This window comes from Sabethes cyaneus, chromosome 2 (genome assembly GCF_943734655.1).
Source record: "Sabethes cyaneus chromosome 2, idSabCyanKW18_F2, whole genome shotgun sequence".
In the NCBI taxonomy this organism is placed as follows: domain Eukaryota; kingdom Metazoa; phylum Arthropoda; class Insecta; order Diptera; family Culicidae; genus Sabethes; species Sabethes cyaneus.
The window spans coordinates 170650580-170665950 of record NC_071354.1 but is presented as its reverse complement, the minus strand read 5'-3'; the positions used below and the strand labels follow the sequence as shown (position 1 = coordinate 170665950).

Here is a 15371-nt window from a genome sequence, read left to right as displayed (position 1 = left end):
AGTCCTGTTTGAAAATCTCGGATAGATTGCCGGACCCGTTCGAATCTCGCAGGGGATTTCGGTAAGGAGATGGTCTTTTGTGCCTGCTATTCAACACTGGGTTTGAAGGTGTTATAAGACAAGCGGCGATCGAAATGCGGGGCACGCTTTTTAATAAATCTGCTTTGCCGACAACGTGGATGCTGACGACAGAACATTTGAGGCGACGGAAGTCAGCACACTAGACTAAAACGAGAAGATATTTACGAATCCGAATTTGTTAAGAGATATTTACGACAATTTTCGTACATTGATATACGACTTGGTGCTGGCTGGGCCTTTACTATCAAATTCGAGATTCTAAAACAGCAATCCAGTATATTCAGAATAGCCAATCAGTATCATGTGAGCAGTTTGAAATAATTGTGAATTGTCAGCTCAAACGAAACATTATTTTTTCATCGATCAACAAGGATTTATGCCAAGACGGTCTGTTTGAACTAATCTTGTGGGTTTCACGTCGTTTAATAAAATCAAACGCTACCTTCGAATCAGTATAAATTAAATCATATTGAGCCTTCTGTTGAGTGTATTTGGAATGCATGACGACGAATACTTTGAAACGAACAAATCATCGAATACTTTTACGAAAACTTTCCCTGCTTAGTACACCCCGAGATTTTATTACGTGGTTAAGTTCTTACTTAACTCGAACGCGTGCAACCTAATTCATATCTTTCCTCGCCATTTTCAAACAAATTCAGCGTACCGTAAGGCAGTAATATTGTCCCTTTGCTTCTCTAGGTGTACTTTGTTGACATGGCTTTACTTTTAGGTGACGGATTTCATTGTACGATCCATCGAATACTGTTGTAATTTGCAAAGCCGCAGGGCCAACTGGTGTCGCAAAAACTGATTCACCGTCAATAAATTAATACCCTTGAAATTAAGCATAAAATATCAGACGCATGGGATGATTCACGAATGTTTCTTGGCAAGGTTACAAATTACACAACGAAAAGGAAGATTGTATGACTCAAACGCGGTTAAATTACTCCGGAAGAAAACAGAGCACAAAACAGGCCAAAACGGTAAATGGCACTAAACAAATTGCAACGTTTATGGCTTGTGAAATACCCCAGTGCTGACTCACCACTAATTGTACGGAATTGCATTTATCCAACTACTCCAAGTTCGGTCAGTGATTCCGTTATTTCGAATCGAATGAAAAAGTGTGAATTTACCGACTCCCACTCGGTGGATTTTCACGCTACAATGGGGAGGTTCCTTTTTTTTCTTGCAGCATCAGTTAACAGCGCCATTCGACCGGTCAAATGCATTGTGAAACGAAAATAGAGCACAGTAGAGCCAAGAAATGCAATAAAATGGAAAATGTGTGAAGGCAGGATCCAGCAGGTAACGGATATACAAACGATTTTCCGTCTGCATCATGTCACGTTCAGCACCAGTTGGATTGAAGAATACCGAAAAGAATCCAGCCGAAAGAAAAAGCGAATCCACAGCAATTGACTAGTTCTTTTTTCTGTTTCGCAATAAAAATCTACTGCTTCCATTACGAGACAATTACAGCGACCGACCGGCCATCACTAGCCGGAGAATTTATCAGGCTCGGTCTAGTTTCTGTTCTGCTGCGAATCGCAGGACGATACCTACTTTAGATTGCACACCCACCCACCACCGTTCTTGGTTTGTCTTGCTTACCTTAAAATCAATATAGCCGTTTTTGTCCATGTCGAACGTCCGGAAGACGTGATCGCAGAACTCTTCGGCATTTCCAGACGGGAAGAACATTTTGTACATATCTACGAATTTCGCTGGGGTTAGTTTGCCGTTGGGACAATCTTGCTGTAAAGGAAAGAGGAAAGAAAAACGTATTAGCTTTTATGTAATACATATTATTTCGTTTGACGTATAATTGACGTTTTAACATGATGATATTATATCTTACTTATACCATACATTATACATACTTTTCAAAACTCATTATAATTAGCAGCAGTAAGCAGAACTATCTGTTCTGCTAATTAAATTAATTTTATTTCATGAACGGACAGGCAGTGTTAATCAGTTTCAGATCCGAAAATATTTATGCATAAATTCATCACTATTCTGGAAGAGGTGTAATTGCAGTTTAATTGCAGCGATAATCATAAATTTCATCCAAATTGCCAGAGACATCTTGCATCTGCAAGAATCAACAGGCATGGCTCCAAAACAATACTCGAATGCTAATAATGATTAACAGCTACATTAAAAAATTGAAGCATTTCTGTAATAAGAACAAGCATATCCATTAACGCTAGAGCAATAACGTTAATACCATTAATAGGAATAATGCAAAAAAAAATGCCTAGAACATGATACTGATTCTCACAACCAGCAGCACTGCGAAAAGTCCTGCTCCTGACAAACTTTTATTCATCTGATTTTCCGAAGGTCGTAACAAAGTTGTTAGTTTAAAAAGCATTTTACTAATGTAACTAATGCGAATTATTTAAAGAGCATCACGAACGAAATCATAAAATAGTTATCAGTCAGTGCGCCGACATCATTACCAACAGAACCGAAAACCCACTTGTCTGCGTGTGATTTTCCAGAACAGAGCCCGGAAATGCAGTGATGTATGTACGTACAGCTTTTCCATCACGACACCAGGCGACTGTCAGCAACAGCGTCGAGTGGTTTTCGCGACACGAATAGCATGGACGTAAAAAGGACAAATGACAAGCCCGGGTAGTGTACAGCGGGAAGCTGAATGGACGGACAACCGTTTGTGGGCTGCGCCTGTTCTGGCTGTGACATGATGAGAACCGAAGGCAGACCGGAAAAAGAGCGAGGAAACACATTTACCCATAAACTGTCTGCTTTAGGTGAAAGTATTTCACGTTCACGTGAGCGTTTCGCGTACGGTGAACTCTGCCTGCGCCTGTTGCCCATTCGTGCAGCGAGTGAAAGTTGGGGCATGAATCTATTATTTATATGATGAAATTATTTTGAATCATCGGGGATAGTTTGCTGGTCTCGGCAAGCGCTCGACGTTCAACGGTTAAGCTTGGGTGTAAATTTATTCGCCTCTAAGGTAAAACTTTGTCTTGAGTGCTAGATACAACACTCTCCGTATAACGACGGTTAGTGTATCAGGAGGAAATAATGGACCATCCTGTGTTCCGCGCGCTGCAGGTTCTAAAATGAAATTCTTCCCATCATTGTTGAAATAACTTGCTGAACGCAGCTTCGTTAGGAAGAGTTGCGCCTTTAACACCTTTGCAGATTTATGGACGTCGCAATCTTAAATCAAAATAATAGCTATGATTAAAACCCACAATTGATAAGGAAAAAGCGATACCAAAAACAATTTTCGAATAACACTGCAGTTGCGACCTTTTGAAACTTTTTGCATGACATAAAGCCTGTTAGTTCTACATTCACTATATCCGTGATGTGACTTACTAATATCGGAAAAATTTCGGGATTTTTAATTAAAATCACCTAAGAATTAAGTCGATAAGGAACAGTAACCTTGCATAAAAATATTCTTTAACCTGTTTTTAATTAATTTTCAAAACTTATCTGACACAAAGTAGTGATAAAATAACTAGTTTAGCTTTCTTTAACTGCCCCAATAAGCGTTTTCAATTTTATGTAGCAAATTCTAACCCCATAAAATTTCCTTCGAACCAGGGATTCTCGTTATCTCACGAACCGTCTTTTTATGGCAAATAAAACATGCGTGCTCGCTGCTTTTTGCAGCTTTATAGTTTCTTTCCGTAGGTTTCGGCGCAGTTAAGGATCCTAATTCGGATACACAAATCGTTTTACGATTTTTGCGTTCCTGTGTCGCTTGATCGTCCGTTTTGAACCAATGAACGCTTTACGATAAATGCTGGTTTGCTGACGGAAATTGGCGTGCTTCGTTCCATGAGGTTTGACGGTTAAGTCGTGAAGAAGCAGAGCTCGTAAAAAAGTTCTTCTTTTCACGGTATTGCACAACACATACACACACACACCATTGAAAGCTTCGTTCGTAATTAATTTAGTATCGATTTTGCTCTAATTGCATTTCCCGTGCGATACACGTGTGATACCCGGCACCTTAGTTTATCGAACCTAGCACGTCCTTAAAACTGTGCCGGCTCATTAGTTTCCTTCATTTGTGGCCGACATTTCTCGAACTTTGCGAAACTTTCCGAGGTAATTCTGCGAGGATTGTGTGTACCAACGCCGACGCTGACTTGAATTAAAACAACGATGATGAAGCTATTTGATCGAGATGTTTTCGAGCAAAGCACCTCTTGAGGTGTGTTCCAGTCATGAGGCACAAAAACTTTTTCTTTTCTTGCGAGAGCTGGCTAAATAGAAGAAATCATACCGATTAGCTTCTGAGTCATGTACACAGTCGAATATGCTAAAGTTCCTTTGTTAAGCGTCGTAGTAGAATCCGACAATAGAGAAAAGACGAAAGTTTTTCGTTTGATTGTACCAATTCCGAATGAAACACATTTCCCCTGCGATTTGGAGGCTTCAGCAGTGTCTGTTTTCGAAAGCTTTAAAATAAGATAGTTTTATTAGAATTAAACGAAAAAGATTCATCTTTTCTCTATATTGCTGGTGGAAGCACAATTGTCCCCTGTTACATTTTGTCATTTTTGATATTATGACGTTTAATGTTATACCTCGATACGTACTTTTGATATATTAAATTAAAATATATTATTTATACCAGAAAAACTCGAATAATTTTAAAGACATTTTTTTCTACTACATAAATGGACACAAATTTTTCCGACTGTATATATCGTTTCTTGTAAAATATTTTAAAATACAAAATTGATATAAGTTTTTAAGCATTTTCTCAAAGAGGAACAAATAATGACAGATAAACTAAACAATTTTAGCAAAAACAGTTTCCCAACTTTGAGCGCGTGTCTGTTCATAAAAAGCATATTCAGTTATACTTGAATCGAAAACTCCAGTTTAAGTTATTTTTCCCTCATTTCATTTAACGACATTCAACGACCGTGGACTACGATCAATACACTCTAAAAAATCGACACGTCGCATCCACGTAAGAAATCATGTAAACTTCTGTACAGCAACTTACATGAACTTCATGTACTAGTTAATGGGAAAGTTGATAAAATTTACCGGGATCGCACGTAAACTGGTTAGTATGAGTGCGAGTTACCAATAATTCATGTAATTGTTACATGAAAAGTGTGATGGATGAGAATTACCTATGTTTTCACGTAAACTTAACGTGCCGATTTTTTTTGAGTGTAGTGATCCCTCAAGAATTCAGATGGAGTGCAAGAACGTTGTTTACGTTTGCACATTCACACTTTTGTTGGCCTCTTCTAGATGTTTAAAATGACATGTCGTCGCTCTACTTATACTCTATTTCGTAAGTTACGGCACGACATCGGCACAGTTCAACAATGTTCGGTACAATTCGGCACGCTTAGCATAAAACCGGGTGTGCCGAGTGACCGACCCCTTGATTTTTGCCCATTTTTGAGTTATTTATTAATTCAAAACCTAATAATTTTGGTATCAAATGAAATGTATTTTAATACTTTTTTAACGACGTGTGGCGGTCGGCTTACTTTTTCTGTTGGGGAAGAATAAATGCTTAATGCGAAAAATGTAGACTCTGGCAAACTGAAAAATTCTTGATATTAGGTCAAAAATAGGGCTGTCGGTATTGGGCGCTTTTGGTGAAAACCGGTATTTCGGTATTGGCGTAGAAAATACCGGCAATACCGGTAAAAAACCGGTATTGGTAGATTATTCGAAATCAAGAGAAATGTTTTTCGATGTTTTTCAGTAAATCTTTTCTTTTTGAAACTTTAGCTTCAGTATTGTTGCTTAGCAAAGTAGAATTTAAGCAGATATAATACTCTTAGCGATTTAGTTCCCTTACTAGAACGAATTTTATTGCCAACACTTCCAACAATTGAAAAAACTTCCGCTATCATCGATGTCTGGCGAATGGCTCTAAGCACATCAGGAATTTTCCTTCCATTTCTTCAAATTTATAGTAGGGAAACGCTCCTTTAATTATTTACTAAATATCTTGGCAAGATGCTTAAAAAGTGCAAAGATCCCCATATTCTGATCAGAATCCGGCATCGGCGAAACAAATATATGAAGCTAACTTACCTTCGCTTCATACTGAAGCGACTTGTTTCATTTGTTGAACAGAATGTTTCAAGCAAGTTTCAGCTGAAGCTACTGACTATGTCAAATGACGACGATTGACAGTCAGGCACCATTTGTCGATGTTGTGTAGATTAATCATAATATGCGTTAAATTGTAGGAAATGTTACTCAAAATCAATTCAATTGCATTCAAAGTCTAGGCTGATCTTTTTCTGACTATTTGATAGAGAAATACAAATGAAACTTTAAAACCGGTCGTCATGATGAAGTGAAAATCGTTTCAATGACGCTGATTGAAGCCAGTTTTGAAACGAAGCGGCACTGCTTCTGTTGAAACTGAAGCTTGATTACTTCATTGTTGAATAACAATTTACTATTGTAAGTGACGTTTCTGGGCCTAGATCTTGTTTCCTAAATTCGTTATTTGAGAGCTTCGAATAATTTGGTGGGTTTTGAATATCAAGTTGTTCAAAAATATATTGAAACGCGACGTCTGGCTCATACAATAAAACATTTTTACAGCAAAGTTACTCTACTGTACCTTAAACGGGTTCAAGAGCTATAATTATTTGACCCACAATTTCACTCTCTTCATTGCTAGTAGTCGAAGAATCTCGTCGGCATTAACACCAAGTTGTTTTTCTAAGAGTATATTTTCTTTTATCAAATTTAGTTCTTATTCGAATAAGGAATTGGAAAAAACAAGCAGATTAGAAAATACCGGAAACTCCGGTTTTTTGCTTTTCCAAAACCGGTATTTCGGTATCCAAAAATTGGCCGGTATTACCGGTTTCGGTACTACCGGTACTACCGGTTAGACAGCCCTACCCAAAAATATAGACTTAGCGAAGGTGAGCGTCGAACTCTCTAGTCGAGTGTGTTGTTTAACCAATTACGCCACAAAGCTGTCTTATACTCTGTGGTCTAATATTAAAATTTTGTTACGCTTGCCTCATTCTATCATTCATTCGTATATGGAGACGTTTGTTACGCGGTTTATTTTTTAACCGACTATTTTTACGCGAATTTCGGAATTTACGCGGGTTTTTACGCGAATTTCGGAATTACAGATAGATCGACATATACATAGCTATTCGGTACAGATTGATCGACATATAGCTATTCGGTTTGTGCTTAGCAACGTATTTTAGTGTATTTTAATAGGCTTTTGAAGAAACATATTGGATTGAAGCTCAAAATCTTTAATAATTACAGGGACATTGGAAACACTATTTTTTTGTGGTTTGAAGACCAAGTAGACCCCGCGTTTTTATGTTCTTTGCCCTGTAATATTCCTGTACTTTAATAACCGGCTGCGAATTGTGTCGATAAAGAAGGGTCAAGTTCTTGCGGACGTTTATACCCATGGCTTTGCTATGCACTCTCTGCTGTACCTGTATACAAAATTGAAGCGTTCATTCGCGCTTGACAAATGTGGTATTGATCTTCTACACTCGTATCTTTCGGGAAGATCACAATATGTTGAGTTTAACGGTAGGGTAACCAACGTATGTTGGACCTCTCACCGTATTTTCAAAAGAGAATCGCACTTTTACCCCCATCGCATTTTTGCCCCTCCTTACTCTATAGACGCAGATGTACATTGCACATACTTCCCCGTGGAAAACGGTGCGCCATTTGCCCAGTAGAAGAGTTTCCTTTATTCCGGGTCCGTAGACCCCGGAACCAGTGCAAGGCCCAATTTTTGTACCATTTGTAAAGAAGCAGATGGTACCGGATGGGACAACGGGCCCTTCGTTGTTCCATATAGTGCGATCAATATCAATTACACTATATGAAACTTCCACGTTAGGTTGTGCCTGCATCCAGTTAGAGATTGTCGTTACTAAGAGTGATAATTTGAACTCCCTTAGTACGCGAAGGTGGTCATTTTGGTCCCCCTCAAGTATGTTAGGACACCTTTGCAACCTTAGTGCACCGAGTTCGGCTTGCTTCTTCACATGAAGATGTAAAGGCAGCAAGCATAGCATTGCCTCCATGGCTGCAGTTGGTATTGTGCGCATAGCGCTGGTCACTGACAAACATGGCTGGCGTTGAACTTTGTTTAGCTTGGCCTGCGCTGTCATTTCATTTACCTTTGGCTACCATACAAAAGCGGCATAGGTTAACCTAGGCCGTGCAATAGTAGTATATCACCAAAGGGCTAGTCGAGATTTTAGTTCCCAGGTTTTTGCCAAACAGTGAACTGCTTGCCTAGATGACTGAAGTTACTTTCATAACAGCATAGTCTAGGTGAGCAGTCCAATTCAGTTTATGATCCAAGATAATACCCAGATGCTGAAGCTTAGTCTGAAGCCATTCAGTGTAAGGGGAGTAAGAGTATGGCTCTTCCACCTAGTAAATGGTATCACAACTGTTTTGGTGGGGTTTAAATTAAGCCCCTCTCGTAAATACCACGATGTGTTTAGTGCTCCTTGCATACGATTAGACAGCACTGCGTCAAATTTACCTTTAACAATAAGTACTACGCCGTCGGCGCACAGTGGTACGGCTTCAAAAATAGGCGGACATCAGCTTTTGCGGCGAAACTATTCAGTATTCCGCATCAGTGTCTTCACAAAAGTTTCTTGGTTTTTAATTTATTTTTTTTTTGTTAGATAAAACAAAATTACATTAAGGGGGTGGGTCAATAAATAGAGAAATTAACTTTTTTATTTTAGGTCCAAAATGAACAGTGCCTAAGGAAAAGTGGTAGAGGATATTATTTGAAGAGTATTTGGTGAAGGAAAAAAGTTTCTATCCCTTAAGGGAAAATAGATATTGAGCTACACAATAACAAACCACCTTAATATCAGTTTTCCTATTTTTTCTTGCTTATTTCCGTTTCTACGTACTTTTGATGTTCAGCAAAGTTTAAGATATAGTAAAAATGCATCTTTTTGCTGAGGAGAACGTAGCTCTAACAGCTGTTACAGTTTTTATACAATTTTCTAGTCAATTTTATGGTGATTTATTTCAAAAAGGCGCAAGTACGCGCGGCCAACCTCAGCGACTTTAAGTGTTATGATGTAGTGGCTTTCATTTCATGTATATGACACGGTGGAACATTTGAGCAAACTGTGACTAAAAATATCGCGTTTTACGCCTGGAAAATTACATAAAATAACGTAATAGCCCAATACAAATGGTATAAACCCATTTGAAATAAAAATAAATTTAATAATATATATGATTTAAAAATTCAATGATGCTATACTTCAAAATATCTGTTCATGTCTTCATCGTTAGCTTCGGAGGAGTCAAGTACCGTTTCCCGAAAAATTTGGTGCATGCAATAACTTCAGTGCTGCTTCACTAATAGCGAATTTGTTTATTCAATCCGAATTTAAACCGGATGAATTTTTTGTGTTCATTTGCTCCTATCTGAAGACAAAATTAATGTAGTTCCAAACCGGATTGAATAGACAAATTCGCTATGAATGGCATTTTTTCGTTTTGTGTTCTTACCTACTGATGAAATTATCGGATCAGATGATAGCATTGAGGGGCTAAATATATCTTGATTTGTAGATACTCTGTGAACATAAGCGTATGCAATTCGGAACAAAATACAACATATATGATGACTAATATTTACCTTGAACATTTTGAAACAGCATTGAAGTTATTGCGTGAACCAGATTTTTCAGGAAACGGTACTCTTGACTCCTCCGAAGCTAACGATGAACAGTTGTTTAGAAATATAGCATCATTGAGTTTTTAAATCATATATTGTTAATTTTTTTTAAATTTTGAATGGGGTAAACCATTTGTATTGGTCTATTACGTTATTTTATTCATTAAACGTTATATTTTTCAAAAACGTTATTTTATTCGTTAATTTTTCAGGCGTAAAACGCGATATTTTTAGTCACAGTTTGCTCAAATGTTCCACCATGTTCCACCGTGATATATACTTGAAATGAAAGCCACTACATCACAACACTTAAAGTCGCTGAAGTTGGCTGCGCATACTTGCGCCTTTTTGAAATAAATCACCTTAAAATTGACTAGAAAATTATATAAAAACTGTAACAGCTCAAAATTCCATAAGGTTAGAGCTACGCTCTCTTCAGCAAAAAGATGTATTTTTACTATATCTGAAACTTTGCTGAACATCAAAAGTGTGTAGAAACGAAAACAAGCAAGAAAAATTGGGAAAACTGATATTAAGGGGGTTTGTTATTGTGTAGCTCAATATCTTTTTTCCCTTGAGGGATAGAAACTTTTTTCCTTCACCAAATACTCTTTAAATAATGTCCTCTACCACTTTTCCTTAGGCAGTTTATTTTGGAACTAAAATAAAAAAGTTAATTTCTCTATTTATTGACCCACCCCCTTAATGTAATTTTGTTTTATCTAACAAAAAAATAAATTAAAAATCAAGAAACTTTTGCGAAGACACTAATGCGGAAAACTTAATAGTTTCGCCGCAAAAGCTGATGACCGCCTATTTTTGAAGCCGTCCCACTGTGCGGCGTACGCAATGACCACATAATAATGCTGTGAACGCCTGTGCAAGAGTGCGTCGACCACCAGTGACCAAAGTAAGGGGGAGAGAATTCCTCCTTGAGGACATCCTTTGATCGCTGAGATCGTGATCGATGAAGCTGTGATTTCTCTGCCTGACAGCATTGCTTGAATCCAGCTCATTGTCGGCTAATCAGTTTCTTTATTAAGGAGAACCGTAATAATTGAAGCGAAGGTCGTGTTGTTGAAAGCGCCTTCAATGTCAAGAAAAGCACAAAGTGCCGTCTCTTGGTATTGCAGCGACTTTTCAATCAGCGTCACTAGGCAATGAACTGCGGTTTCCGTAGATTTACCGTAGGTAAGCATGCTGATTGCCATGCATAGACGAGCTCTTTAAGATCTCATTACGGATGTGATTAACCGAATCACGGAGTATCTCTAATGGCATTCGATTAAATAAGCATAAGCATAACATAAGTCCGGTCACCGGTAGATAATTGGGCGAAAATACCTGCCGGGTAAACTGAAACTTATTGGAACGAAACAAACACACAACGGCAATGTACCGCAATAGGAAAAATGTTCACCGAAGTTTAATAATAACAACGCGTGTTCCAAAATCGAATCCAAACTTTCGACAAATGGTAAATAATAATTGTAGCATGTAGTATAATAAATCCTCTAATGGCATCCGATTAAATGTGGCAAAACTCAGTTATAGTTTTTATAACAAAGAGAATGGTTTTCAACGAAGTCGCTAACATTGTGGTTGGGGACATAATTATCGCCTATTTAACAGCCGTCAAAAACATGGAGATACTCATGAACAGTTACATGGAGTGGGATGTCAAAGTATCAGTAGTATGTAAAAAGGTTTACGGGTCTATGTAATCATTAGTGGTAATGCAATCATTTTACTCCTCAAGCAATTCTCAGAAATCCATCATTTTGACTATGGAAATGTATTGTACGCAAATGTTTCTAACAAGAACTATAAAAGCAAAGCAAAACCTAGGTGCTACATTCCGTTAACGAAACTTGACCTTCTGTTTTTATACGACAGACTTCGCAGCCAGCTGTTAGAGTGCAGGACAATTGCAGGGTCAGTTGCTACGATCCTATTGACTCTAACAGCCTCTCCCAGTCGAGATTCGAACAAGAACTATAAAAGGCTCAAATTGGCGTTGAACTCAGTCACTTGTTACCATCAGAATGTTAACCGATTCGAAAGTACCGAACTCTGATAATAATTAGTAGATAGCTCTGATGTTGATTCTATACTATGACGAAACAAAAAATACTGCCCATACACTTTTGAAAAGATATTTTTCAAAAGATTGCTGATTTAATTAGTATTGTGTCCTATGATCCTGTCAAGTTCCATTGGGAAAGGGAAATTGTTACTTTTCAAACACGGCGACAATATCAAATTATAAAGATCAGATCAGTTTCATAAGGAAATGTAACAGATATTTAGCTACTGTTTAGCACTCTAACTTATTATTAATTTCTGATTCTTATCCACGGACCGTACATATCTACCACAGCTAAAGTACATCCTACGGAGGAAGCCCTATTCATTTGTTCACTTGCAGCTGGTCCTGTAGGTGAAAGGTTTCATTTTATCGCACACTCGAATCAAAGCTTCCGCTGTTCGCAGCCGAGTGTAGCTAAAAGCACAGCAAGGACGAAGAAACGGGCGATGGAGTATCACAATAAGAAGATAAGGGTGAACTTCACAAGCCACCGAAACCAGCCGGAGCCAGCGAGCGGAAGCGAATATGAAAATGAGTGGGACGATCCCAGGGGAATACATAGCAAGCCCCATTTCTATTCGCATGCCGATGACAACAAAAGCGCCCGGCACTCAGCGGAGGAAACCACAGAACGCTACCGCCTCCCGTCTCGTTTCCGGAGAAACAAAACCACCGGAGCAACTGCGCGGTGCTCTCTCGCAACTTGTTGAACCAGGACACATTGCTCGAGAGGTCGGGATTTTGCCTGTATTGTCAAAGAATAATGAAATTCTCATATTTGCATTTCGAAGGGGCGAAAATCGATTCTTCCCGAATTGATGAGTATTCGTGTTTCTTCGGTTCCCAATTGTTCCATGGTTTTTTGTGCAATGTTCTTGATTGTTTTTCAAGTACTTATATGAACAAAAAATGGGTTACAAATCATCCGTGAAAATATTCGGAAGATTGCGTAGCTTTCATAGATTGTTTTAATAAAATTTTTCACCACATTGCTTGAACATAATCAACTTGATGACCTCACTAGCTGCTTAATAATCAGGCGACCTTTTGGTATGCAGATGAGAAATGTCTACGCAATCAAATCAGCTGCCGGAAATTACTTCCTTTATAGCCGTCGAAGCAACGTTGGAACAACATTACGAGGGACAAGTACAATGACTTTAGTGATCATAGTTAGACGATACGAGACTCCTTAATCAAGACGTCCAACCAAAGGCACGTAGGAACAACAAGACAAACAGCTAGCCGAGACGATAGACTTCTGTGTGCCATATTCGCATGACTTTGACTATAGTAAACTAGTAGCCCACTGACAGACTGCAAGAAGCGAATCCTCGAATCATCTGTTCAAACACGCTTTGTTGTCTGTTTTGTTCTAGAAGACTGAATGTGTTGACCAAGCTGATACAAACTGAAAACAACCTAGAGTAGAGGCGGTAAACTAAAACAACAATAACAACAACCATGTTGAGTGTATGGCTTTGTTTAACAAATTAATCACACTTGTGATCAAACTACCATTAAGGATAAATGGCCATAAGATACAAATTAGAAGAGCCCGGAACGTACAGGGCAGTGTCTTGAAGGTAAAGTCCGGTAAAGCTGCACCGCATTGGAATTGCAAATTTTCTTCGAACAAAAAGTGGCGTTCTCAGCGGGACAGCCCATAAGTGGGGAAAAAGCTATTTGTTGAACACATGTTTGTTTCCCTAGCAAACACATTTGTACAATGTTTATCCCGATTCTGCTAAGGCAGAGCTGGACTTTTTTTTCGCAACCTACTCTGCAGCTGCAGCAATTTACCGTGCAGTGTTGTATGAATTAAGGAGTGTCACTTGCGAATTGTATTCAATGTTAGCAGATATACATGTCAAATCTGAGGCAGACACGCCAGTCAGTTGTTTTAGTTCGATGAAATTCGATATTTTTGTATCAGTTAATGTCAGTCAATCCTACGTACAGTTGAAGGTCTGGTAGAGTTTAGCTTGTGAGAATTTGTGGAGAAATTTTTAAAGGTCAAAAATAATTTATTTAAAAAGTGTTTAAATGCCGTTTTTCGTTAGTTACATATTTTTACCACCACCAACGATTGGTTGAGCACAATCTTAAACCACAGTGACGTGTAAAAACTTGCCGTAAGACGTAGTCCTACGTCAAAACAAAAATTCACTACATCGAGAGCAAAGCGCTACTCCAAATGACTGGAAATGATCAAACCAGAATCGAAAAAGACTAAGTCTGGTGAATACGGCGGGTGTGGTAGCAAGTCCCATTATATTTTGACCGTTAAAAAATGACTAAATTTCTGACACAAGGCAAAGAAATATACAGTTTTAGTTTTTCTTTGCGAGAAACATATTTTCTTGCAGTTGAAAAAAAGTACAATGCGTCTCCATCGTATTGTTGGAGCTTACTTTCTTTAAAAACACCATCTTTATCTCTTCTAAAATCTTAGCTGTAGCTTCTTACACTGTATAAATATCCAGAGTATAAGCATGAGTTTCCCGTAAGATCTGACAGCAAATGTGATAAGCTGTAAATTTAAAACAATTACGCATCAACATGCAAACAACCGCCATTTGTTCCTCGGCATTTTAGCGCTCGGGCTTCTGTTTCTCCGAAGAAAGCTCCTGGCTAAATGCAGCCAGACCATCCAATAGCGAAGATCATCCGTTTGCATACAAACATCGGGGCTCCGGATGGTACTTGGTGTAGAGTAATACTTGATGAAGACTTTGCCTTTAATTTGATTTACGCGTTCAATTATGCATTGCCACGGAAGATTATTCATGGAGTAGCAAATAACTCGATACCAGAAATTAATAGCACGCCTTCGCTCCCTGGAAAGAGACCAATGCTCCTGGCGGAATGATTTCACATTATCTTGCTCATTCGTGCTCTACTTCATCCTGCCATACCGGAGCGGAGGTCTGGGAGAAAGCGTACACAGGATGCTATACGTCACGGTTGGTTTCGCAAACTTCACAAGGAGCAGGCTAAAAACCGGTAGGACTTACATGTTGCGCTTCAAGGCACGGGTCGACTAGCACGACTATGCATTGATGTGTTTAATCAGGGATGCGAAGCCGAATGCCGACCAATTGCTCCACACACTCACACACACACTACAGCGTTGTTGACGATACCAAGAAGCTGTACCGGAAAATGCAATTAACAGAGGAACCACGATTCGTTAGAGGATACACAACCAGACGGACGACTTAGAATTATATTCAATTTAAGGTATTAATATAGAACAGCTAAATTTTACAGGGTGTCGACTCAAATCCAAAAATAAAATTCCCTGACTTTCCCTGATTTTCCCTGATGCTTCAAATATTTTTCCCTGACCCTCAAAACTCGAATGTCAAGCTTATTTGGGCGATTTCTGGCTTAAGTTTTTAACCCTTTAGCATGGCTTATGCGAGCTGCTGAAAACTAAAGCTAGATTTTTTCATGATTTAAGAACACATATCAAAGATTCTT

At 38.6% G+C, this 15371-nt stretch overlaps 2 protein-coding genes across 5 annotated transcripts in view; both read right to left on the bottom strand.

Moving 5' to 3' along the window:
- LOC128738054 (neurocalcin homolog) overlaps positions 1–15371 on the bottom strand; it is a 299091-nt gene that overhangs the window by 100987 nt on the left and 182733 nt on the right. The gene's annotated exons all lie outside the window — the stretch shown is intronic.
- LOC128738053 (neuronal calcium sensor 2) overlaps positions 1–15371 on the bottom strand; it is a 211431-nt gene that overhangs the window by 68075 nt on the left and 127985 nt on the right. For all 4 annotated transcript variants that reach the window (XM_053832873.1, XM_053832875.1, XM_053832876.1 and 1 more), the window contains one exon: positions 1702–1845. In XM_053832873.1, the coding sequence (XP_053688848.1) occupies positions 1702–1845 (144 nt within the window). The remainder of the gene's footprint in view (positions 1–1701; positions 1846–15371) is intronic.